An 11,010-nucleotide genomic window follows, 5' to 3' on the forward strand; every position below is an offset into this window, starting at 1 on the left:
AATTCCACTGGCAAGATAGCAACAAAGAAGAAGAAAAGCCAAAAAAATTGTTAATTTGTGGAGAGCTAGGAGGTGGTGTTTGCTCCTAGGACCCAAATTCGGCAGATTGGCCAATACTTGTTTGCAAACACGAAGACAACTATTGGTGCACACACTACCTGCACCGCCCGTTTTGCTGGCGAAATCGAACTGTGCGACACCCTCTTCTAAAAAAAGAAAACGTTAGTCGACATCAGCCTGAGCTATGCTTATTTTTGAACAAGTCAACTGGTCGTTTGTGCATCCAGTGGTGATGGTGTCTTCAAAAGAAGTAATGCATGGTTGGATTGACTGCTCAGGTTTGGGACCAACGAAGGGGAGACAGACACATTTATTGACTACGAATTATTCTGGAAGCTCCAGCCCAGGTTTAGGGTAGCAATCAATCTTCCATTGATCCTTTGCGACGACATGCTAATTTGACTGCCAACCAGAGAGATTGATACTTGAAGTCAGAGGCTCCAAGGAAGTTAGACTGTATTGGGGGTGGACTCCAGAGGATCGATCCATTACCAAGGTTTAGCGCGACACCTTCCGTCCACACCGAGTCCTCACTCGCCAATCCACTTCTCCAAGTGATGATGGACGCCCCCAGAATGGCGCTGCATTCCGCTTGTGTCCCGCAATTTCCCCAGACGCGGCGGAGTTCGGCAACGGCGTCAACGCCAACCCACCGGGTTCCTGTCCTGCAGGCTGCCGCATTGTCACAGCCACAGTAACCCAGAATGGAACAACTGCTTCAGAATGATAGTCTTATCTGTCTGTTGGGGGTCAACATTCCGACATGGCTCCTAATCAACCAACTATCACTCCATCGCCAATCGCTAGTTGATTGCTGCGCATCTCCGGCAGTACTTGCCTATCTCAGAGTCGCTATCACTCGTGCCTCATTTTTGCAGGAACCTTGAGCAAGGGTTGACCATCTTATCGGACCTGCAGCTCTGTATATATAATTGGGCGATTCTGGCATTGTCAAACTGGCTGGAACGGGGGCTACAGGTCAGGTCTGGTAGTCTGGCACTTCAAAACATGTCCAGCATCACCCCAAACAAGCTCTTGGTCGATTACTTGACCGTGGACTCTTCCTTTGGTCCTGTGAAGGGCTTTATCCACAAGGATTACCCCCACGTCGCCCAGTTCCTCGGCATCCCGTTCGCTGAAGCCCCAGTCGGCTCTCGAAGATGGCTTCCTCCGGTGCCGAAAGCTTCAGTGGAGGAAGAGTTCAATGCTACCGAGTTTGGCCCATCCTGTCCCCAGTGGTATAAACCCGGTCCGCCATCCGTGTACAACTCGCTTGTGACTGAACTGCAGATCCGAGATGAAATGTCGGAGGATAACTGCTTGTCTGTGAGTATATGGATGCCAGCAAAGGCCGCCAAGGACCCCACAGCAAAGCTTCCGGTTATAGTCTGGATCACGGGTGGTGCGTTCTTGGTAGGCGGGTCATCGATCCCGTATCAGAATCCTACACCCTGGGTTGAGAACAGTCAAAGACATATGGTGGCGTGTATCAAGTATGACGCAGCTCTACAACCCAAGTTGGATTTCTTGGACTGCCCCTTTAATATCAGAACAGTTACCGCCTAACCATTTTTGGCTTCCCCAATGCTGCGGCCCTCGCCCCTGACGAGCGCAACCTTGGCCTACTTGACCAACGTCTAGGTCTCGAATGGGTGCACAAGCACATTGCATCCTTTGGCGGCGACCCGTCGCGCCTCACGCACTTTGGACAGTCGGCCGGTGGGCGGAGCATCGATATGCATGCCTTCCAGTACAAGGACAATCCCCTTGTGCGCGGACTAATCATCAATTCGGGAACGGCTCTCCCGCATATGAATGCCGTATCTGACCCCGAGCACAAGCAGTTCAGCTTCGTGGCCCAGATCTTAGGGTTCAAGGGCGGCAGCCCAGCGGAAGAGCTCCGGTTCATGAGACAGCAATCGGCGGAGAAGTTGTTAAAGACCATCGAGGCCCATTCCTACACGAAGCAGGCACCTTTCCTAAATTTCAGGCCCATCGTAGATAAGGTGACCATGTTTGACGACTATGAGGAGCTGGCTAAAGCGGGAGAGTTCAGCAAACTGGTAATTTGTGAGTAATACGATTGAACATACTGTACTAACTCAAGGACAATGGCCTGCCATCATTGGCACCACCAGCGACGAGGGAAACGGGTTGGTGCCGTATAGTCCCGACGGAATGGGTCCTGCATCTGCTGCAACAGCAGAGGGGCTCACAAAGAATTTCTTCTTACGACCGTCGGTGGCAATGGCAAAGTGAGTGACTGCTTTAGTCCTATCCTTGTGATAACTGATCATTTAACCCAACGAAAGAGCGCGATCTGCCCACGCCCTGACATTCAGATATCTCTACAAGGACTTTGCGCCATCAGGGACTTCGTCGTTCCCAAACTTATCCCCCCGCCCTTGGCTACGCGCATACCACAGCTCCGATATGCCTCTGATCTTCGGTGGGCATTCTTGGTTTAGGGGCCCCTCGACGGAGCTCGAGGAGAGGGTTTCCCGGGCTTGGCAGGAGCTGTACATCACGTTTGCTGAGGATGGGCCCCGGGGGTTGAGGAAGCTTGGCTGGAAGGACTTGAGTGAGGGCGAGGGGATTGTTATTGGATGTGGGGAGAAGATGTGGGAGAGTGTCAGCCTTGAGGATATCGATACGTAAGTCTATAGATCTGGGCAATTTGGCCCTCTGTGACGTGCATGAGGGTAGCATATGATCGGCCTTTATTAAACACGTCGAGGAACAGTGGTATATTGAGTATAGGATGAATGTTCGAATGGCGTTCCAATGCTACTTCTTACGGCCTCATAAGTTCTACCACTTCTTTCCTGTCTATGACATCCAGCGTAGACTAGATCAAAGAAGCCGCTCACATTTATACGCAAAATTGAACTGAACAGGGAGTAAGGCATACTTGCATAAGCTAGTATATACTGTTCAATGTAACATCCTACTGTAACATGTCGTAGTCTATCTTTTCCCTCTATGGGATAGCTACCTGATACCCAGGGCTTCGGAAAGTGAATAGACTTACACGCTCGTTGCCTAGAAGATATTACCCTAATCTAAAACCATGCTATTCATGCGACTAATTGTCTGACCAAGTCCTCTGGGGCCACGCTCAAATTGGAGAGTAGTAGCTCTGCCTATGGATTCCAAATCGCTTCTTTGGAAAGTCTCTGCACCACTTGTATTAAACTTTTCACAATCCACAGAGCTTTATCAATCTGACATCGGCTTCAGGCATTACGGTATTAGAAAGAGCTGAGAGATCCCAGACAGACATACTAGGCACAAGCCAGGAGTCAAAGCAGGGTTGATGGTCAACTAGCTACCGATTCACGGGAAACTCTTAGATCCAAATCTCCGAAACTCTATCTGTACCCTTTCACCGTTTCAAGCGCGTCAGGGAGATCGGCCGAAACGGGCGGAACAATTCCAATCGAAGACGGAAACAACTGTGCGCTCGGATATATGGCAGAAAACCCAGATCTGGGGATGGGACCGGAAATACTAGGAACTCCAAGACATGGCACGAAATTTAAGCTTTACAGCTTTTCTTGGCCGCTTGGCACCTTGACAACATATCACTGGATCGGGAAATTTGGTGAGAACCGGAGACGAGATTGGGAACCCACCAAATGGTTGTATAAGTTTCCAGGTTCGAAACGTGTATCGCATAGCGTAGTGGAATCAGCTAACATCGATAACTATCGTGTAGAGTTAACAATTTCATAGACACATTCTAAGAAACAAGCATAAGAAATGTGTAAGCATCATCATTCCACACGAAGTGTGTCTGTGTACAACCATCACTCAGTGATGGATAACGCTGAGAACGTGAAGAGGAAATCTGAAATCCCCCTCCCAAGATTGCCTCAACCCGCTGAGTCGCAATCAAACTATGTACAGGATATCAACCATCGCCGCCATCTATATATACCGACCACCCGCGAAAGACTGCGGATCCCGGGGCCTAACCCTAGAAAGCTAGCTGTCGGACAAGACCATTTACTGACTCTGCTCGAATCCGCGAGCGAAGCGCTTCTTGGCCAGGTTGTACTCGATGGCGCGCTTCTTGGCCGCGGGACTCTGGGTGAAGGCAGCGGATCCGCCGAAAGGTCCAGCCAAAGCCGAGTTCTGCAGGCGGGCAACGCAGACGTTGCTAGCGCCTCCAACCTGACCCTGACATGTCATCTGGCATTAAGTTAGCGACGGCCCAGAAAAGATAGTCACGAGTACATACACCAGCAGGCATCTGTACAGCCACAGGGAAGTCCATCACAGAGGCGCCGGAGAGACCGCCAAAGCCAAGGCCGGGAACGTTTTGGGTAACCTCGGCCTGCTTAAAGGCGCTGGGGTCAGTTCCGCCTGAGGTGGCATCAATCGCCGCCGTGAGAGGCCCAGCCCCATCCTGGTTAACCTGGTGAAAGGTCATGGTGATCGTGCCGTCGTCGGCAGTTGTGGGGATGCCCTGGGCCGCGCCCTGACCGGTAGCCTGTTACGAGGTTAGCCGTTCTGATTGCTGCAAGTGATCATATGGACTTACAGCCTTAACACCAGTCTCGGTGGTGCCCTTGGGGGTCTTGGTTCCGCCGTTGCCGGCACGAACGGCAAGCTTCGCGTAGCGGGCCATGTTGGCAGCGTGGAGGTCGCGAGCCGCGGCGGCGGCGGTGGTGTTCCCGCCCTGGGCATCCATGAAGACGGCCATCATCTTGGCAGCGTCAACGGGACCGTCGCCTGTTAAACCGTCAGTAAGAGCGTCTTGCTTGAAACTTGGTGGGTACGAACCCTGAGTTCGGCCAAGGGCTGAGGCCCTGTTGGTGCCTATCTCGTTCTGGCGGATGATGGATGTATCGGCCTCAGATCCGCAGCGCGGGCTGGCACAATCACGGGGAGTTCCATCAGCGACTGATAGGCCGGGCATAGTTACACCGTTCGCACCAGTCACAGCGGTAATGACACCATGGGCGGCGACGTTGGTGGCAGCGAAAGCTGCAATAAGAATGCTGCTGGAGTATCTCATCTTCACTGATTAAAAAGATTGGCTGGAGTTCTTGTTAGGAGAAGGAACAGGAATGTGGAATTGATTAAAGAAGGAGCTGGTAATTAAGGTAGTAAACTAGCTGAGCACCGGGCTCTGAACAAAGGAAGATGATGAATTGAAGATAGAAGTGAATGATGCTTGATGATGATGGTGGGATATGTATTGAATGGGAATGATGGATTATCTTATAGCTTTTTCTCTTGGCTGGCGAGTCTTGGTAAATCTTGGTCTCCTTTGGTCCCATCCTCACATGTAGTGGCATTCCTCCCTGACGGATACGACGCTGTTTGACGCTGCCTGATCAGAGGCATCTCGAATTCGCAACTGAGTCGCAAAGAGATCAGGTGAAGCAGCTATCTGACCACTGCAAGATGGCGAGGCTGTGTACAAGGTCATGATGTGGACCAGCTATCGCGAGGTCGGAGCAGTAGGCCCGGCCTGTATGAACGAAGATCAATCGATGCGATTGGTTACGGAGATTGCGAGCCGTGGATCACTATAGGTCGAGGTGGTAAGAAGCTTGCTTTCCGTCAATGCATGAATTCCGGACGGGAACTCGGAGAGAAGTTGTGGTGGGTCTGTAGATCATAGAACAAATATCCACCTTGGTATCGTCTGTGGGTCCGGGAGGCAATGTTGTTTCTGCAAGTTTGAAGCCCACGTGTGATGTATAGCGTTTAGGTATGAAGCTGTGCAGTAATGGGCTCATCAAAACGTGATAGGGTGGAGTGAGCGCAAGCTACTACTCGTCACAAGGAGCATCCTTCGAAGGTCGACAGAGTTCTACTCGAACCTAAAACGTGATATGTCACAAATTCAAGGAAACGACGTAACAAAATATCGCATCTTTCTCTCTATTCGTTGGATTGCTGACAAAAATAAACCAGAGGAAAGGTGTTGCGCAAGGGTATTGGGAAAGGGGCTTTCTCCATAACGTCCATCGTGGTTAACCTCACGATTCATCAGACTCTCTCTGGATCCTGGGTGAAACATACGAGGCGCCCAAACCATCTGGTCTTTGCTTGTCAACGACAAAACCTCGAGCTGACGAACAGTGATATGGCCGAAGTTTCCGTAGAAGCCCATCTACGTTGAATCTGATTTGACAGAAATGAAAAAAATCTCGCATGTCGGGTATTTGAAATCGTGAAGTCAGTTAATTGGATCATCCGGAGGAGGAGAACTTAGGATGATGTTAGACCAGATCGCGAACTTTACTCCTAATTTGCGGGTTGTCATTTTACCGAGTCTGAGCGACCAAAATACGAACCTCGGAATGCTAGCCGAGTGACGAGATCGTCATGAAACCGCACAGGTTCATCTTACCTTATGCTAGGGGCGCAGCACCGAGAAGTGTGAAAAGCTTAAGCTCTTGATTGCGAGAGTGGCTGATACCCGAACTTTTGGTTTGTTCATCTATACACTCCGCCTGGCGTCCGTTTATGTCAGTAGATGCAAATAAAGTACTTATTGTCATAGATAAAAATAGTCCAGCTGGCCACATATTCCCCATATGTAGGGTTATATCGCATTATATATACCTGTACAGGCAATTTCTACATATGAATTGATATAAATAAGTATATATTCGGTCTATCGAAAGAAAAACTCGTGATATCCTTAAGCCGTAGTTATACCTATCTATAGTTATACAATATGTGGGTGTGGGATCGCACTGCTACTAGCATTCTGGCCACATACGCAGGTGCAGAAGGGAAGTACAGGTGAGGGGGTCCAAGCCGCACAAGAGCACTAAAGTATCTCAGGCAAACACTTCCCAAACAATATATTAACGTGGCTTTTGTGGATTTGGTGGCGTGAGATCACGTGAGGCACGCGCGAGATACTTTAGTGCCCTTGTAACCCTAGTATCTCTCGTTCGGGAGTGCTAGTGTTTCTAAAGGCTTATCGAAGTCGCCGTCGCGATAATTATTCGACCGTTCCTTCAATTAATTCGATAATCGTACGGCGGACTGTATATCTAATCGAGCCGTTCTAGGCGACAGGTGTTACGAACCGTTGGCCCTAGACCAACATTACAGGCCCGTTGGCAGGCCAGGTGGATACAAGCATTAGGATCACGGGACCCCGCATCGGAGAAAGGAAAGAACCGACCCGGTCACGTGACTTACAAGGGTGGATATGTTGGTCAACTACATATCCAACCAACAGGATATGTTGGCACAGAACATATCCAAGTGGGGATCAGTGAAGGAGAGATGGGTATATAAGGGACAGGACTCCCAGGCATTTCATAGATAGACAGTCTCTACTTCAGTGATCAATCTAAGCATCAATGTAACCTATTGGTGTGGCAAACTGCCTTAACGACTCTATACCCCGTTACCCTACTTGAATACTTCAGTTACCCAGAGCACTATACTCCATACGTCGTTCCCCGATATTATTGCTAAAGGACTCCGCAGCAGGACTTACTTACTAGCACAAACCCTTACAGACTCTTTAGTGGTTTACGCAGCTAGACTATTAGAGGTTTCGTTACACTGATCTAACCACCTATTTGCGATAACTTTATTACACCAGCCCTTACTCGTCGCGGTGTATTCCCACTCAGGGATATTTTGGTCTGGGAACCACTGTGCTTGGACTCTCTTGCCGGAAAATACGCAGACAGGTGTACCCCGTTGGGTATGCGAAATGTACTCTAACCAGGAGCACCACGAAGCGTCCGACTTTGATACGCGTACCCGGCGTGAATTAGACGTCCCAATAACCGTACCATGCCCAGATTCCCCCTCTTGGACACCTGTCTCATCCATATTATACTCGTTGTCGGGTTTGATACGATACTTCGTACGTAAGCGTTCGAGGAGGGTGTAGAAGTCTCGGATCTTGTTCGAATCGGATGCTCTAACTCGGCTAGCATCTACGACGCGCCCAATTTTGGTACGTATCTGCGGATGGCGGCTAACGAAGTGATCCACCCAGTGTTGGCCGAGTGTATTGTTATCCCCTTGAGCAAGGAGGATTTCGGCAGCGAAGTCGGCCACATAACGCTTGCTAGGAGCCCGTCCACACACTTCTTCGTATAGGATCCAGTTCACGATAACCTCCTCTTGCTCTGGAGTCAACTTTTGTTGCCTGGAGGCCGCGTCGCGATGCGAATTACCGTGACGAATACGGTAGGACAGTGTAGTCCCCTTGATACCGTACCGATGAGCTGCTACGGCCTGGGAAGAGCCCTGACGGACAAGCTCTTTAGCGCGTTCGATTCGCTGCTCAAAATCGTCCAGACTATTCTCCACTGGATTAGCCATTTTGTACGTAGATAGGGAGCAATTGCGAGGTAAATTGAGAGACGTCGTGTTGTTGAGGCGTAGAAATTCCCTGCAAAATGGGGGTGCATGCAAAAAGGTGGTCAATGCGGTTAGTCAACTAAAATCCAGCGGTTTCAAAATACGCTCAACTTGGTTGAACGGATCGCTGCCAGCACATGACCACAAGGTCGTGAAACATTGTTGGAATAGTGGAATGAGAACACATCTACGGCCAAGTTTGATGATGAAGTAGAAAGCGACCGCAGCAATTGCGAGGCTAGCCATGCGACCGGCCACTCAGTACGACTTGGAATCAGCTGATGGCTGTGGACTGCCATTGAGTCTCGCGAGAATGCCGATGTCGGCATTTTTCAAATGGCAGTCGATGTCCATTCCAGAAGCCATTTGTTCACTCACAGCAGCAAATTACCTCCATGTAATGCAGACGATCTGCCGCGAGCCGTATTTCGCGATGACGCACCAGCGTGAACTCGCTAGGCCACGGGTGCTTGTTGCAACCGCCCCATGACCTTGAACAAGATGCACAAGTCACCAGTTGTAGCCCTTGAATATCGCTACTGTGGGACGAGGCTCTCGCCTCACCTCGCCTATCCTTGTTCCCACGTTGTAGAGCGTATCACAGGGCCAAACATATGCTGCGGCCATTGTCGAACGCTGCGGAAGGGTTCTCCCGAAGTACAATCTGAGACGGCTGATGAGCTTTGTCTCTTACCCGCTGCTAACTAGTCTTCCAAACAATGTTGAGAAGGCTTTCGTCAATGTTCATAGTTGGCGAAGCACAGCGGGTTGAATGACAAGTTTCTGCACCACATGCTGAAACGTGGGGAATGCGCAAGGTGTTGGGCGGCGTGAATCGACTAAAACCCTTCAAGGTGTATAAGTGCTGGAAGTCAAAGTGTGTCGGCGCCGTTTTGGCGAACCTCGCCTGAATAGTCGCGACTGGTGTTGGATTGGGAAATCCTGGGAGAGTCAGGCTCAGCGAATGCTCAGAATCGATTCAACAAGGCACATCAAGACTATCCAACGGCTAGTGCTCTAGCGGCATCCTTGGGCAAGTATCCATGTCAGGTGACACCCACTGTAGGACGCCTCATTAGTAATCAAATACTATGTACATGTACCGGCTGTGAGTGATCAGCCAACAATACCATCCACACACTTGACCATAGATGACCATCCGGTAGCTTGGCACGACCATTCTGCAATAGAAATTGCATGTAGACATGTAGATACCAGTCTGAAAGCATTGGGTTTGGTGTCTTGAAGCAAGCTTTGTCAGAACAGAGAGATTGCCTTGCTCCAACGGTGCAAAGTTTCCGCTGCGTCGATCCGTTAGCGCGGTGTCGTGCACATCTTCGAGGCTCACAAAATTGACACTGTCTGAGCCATCTTGGTGTATTGGTATGGCGCGGCACGCCGCAAAGTGGGCAAGCACGACTCATCCACCACTTAGCGGACAAACTTGGCAACTTGAGAGTCCAAGAGGGATTTATGGCGGTGTGCTATTGGATGACCCAGTCTGTCATCATAAAGATAAGAAGCCTCCATTCTGATGATTGAGGAATCTGATATGAGATGCTGACAACTAAATCCTCATAGTGTCGTCACTGGCACAATCTCTGATGGCACGGTAGCCAAGCCTCTTCTGGAAAATGGTGGGTCATCCCGCGCTACCCCAATATTTGCGGTACTTTGTATGGCCCTCGGGATTCCTCTGCGCCTATAATGAGGCAGGGACATACACCAATGTCGTTCGCCAGTACAGTGAATTACACTTCGGTAGCGTAGTGCAGTGCATCTGCGCCGACGAGGTTAGTGATAGGTGCTGGTATGTAAGATTCAGAGGTACTTCGACTACTAGCCAATATCGCCAAAGTCGGGTATCTCCATATTACCAGAAAGGGCTTAGCCACAGTGCCAGTATAAGTTTCGGTCACCGGAAGCATAGAATGGAACGAGCCCCGGATTTTTGGGGTCTTCTCCAGAATTTAGATGGCAGCCCCGTTAAACAATGCCGATGGTAATAGGACCTGCCTGGGTAGCATTAGTTTCAGACGTTAGCCTATGCCCATTCCGGGGTGTAGCCTCGGCTTGCTAGTCACGTCAAGCTTTTCTCCGCATTTTCTTGCTGCCGTTCTACTTGTAAATCCACTTTCCCCTTCGTCACTATCTTATTCATTTGGCTATGCAGCCAATTACAGAGCTCCAGTATCGAGGGGGGTTTCGATGGACCCTGCTCCCTCGGTCCATCGGAGGTGGACCAGAGCTCCAGATCCCAGACGGAGTGCGTACCACCTCCCATACCCTAAGCACCGAAGCTGATGCTCTCTTTCCCTCATAGACGTTTTTGTTCTGAGAAAGCACTCATATCAGTCTACCTTCTCATATCTCTCAGCTTCACCTGGGCTTAAATATTCCTCGTCCCAGATGACTGAATATCGAGCCCGTTCTTCATCCTGTGGTCCTTGAACCAACTTGAACCAATCCTGCTCACTAACGAAGTTTCGGATTTGAGGCAACTTGAGTCAAACCTAAGCTTCGTATCCAACATTGGAGGCGCACTTCCCTGCCGGCTTCGTCCTAGACCACTTCATTACCTCTCTTACA

General features: G+C 50.0%; 2 protein-coding genes across 2 annotated transcripts; one reads left to right on the forward strand and one right to left on the reverse strand.

Moving 5' to 3' along the window:
* Nucleotides 1–982: 982 nt before the first annotated feature.
* On the forward strand, nt 983–3,051 carry BCR38DRAFT_477162 (Alpha/Beta hydrolase protein; the record flags this gene model as incomplete). Its single annotated transcript, XM_040863064.1, has 5 exons — nt 983–1,553; nt 1,616–2,123; nt 2,168–2,315; nt 2,375–2,714; nt 3,027–3,051. The coding sequence occupies exons 1-5, from the start codon at nt 1,069–1,071 to the stop codon at nt 3,049–3,051; spliced, it is 1,506 nt and encodes a 501-aa protein (XP_040712095.1). The 5' UTR covers nt 983–1,068.
* A 1,017-nt stretch (nt 3,052–4,068) lies between these two features.
* On the reverse strand, nt 4,069–5,083 carry BCR38DRAFT_412536 (Gas2, regulated by Bmp1 MAP kinase cascade; the record flags this gene model as incomplete). Its single annotated transcript, XM_040858708.1, has 4 exons — nt 4,069–4,254; nt 4,304–4,555; nt 4,607–4,797; nt 4,849–5,083. 4 exons carry the CDS (start codon nt 5,081–5,083, stop codon nt 4,069–4,071), a joined length of 864 nt encoding a protein of 287 aa, XP_040712096.1.
* Between the last annotated feature and the right edge of the window lie 5,927 nt (nt 5,084–11,010).

Source organism: Pseudomassariella vexata (genome assembly GCF_002105095.1).
Source record: "Pseudomassariella vexata strain CBS 129021 chromosome Unknown BCR38scaffold_13, whole genome shotgun sequence".
NCBI lineage: Eukaryota > Fungi > Ascomycota > Sordariomycetes > Amphisphaeriales > Pseudomassariaceae > Pseudomassariella > Pseudomassariella vexata.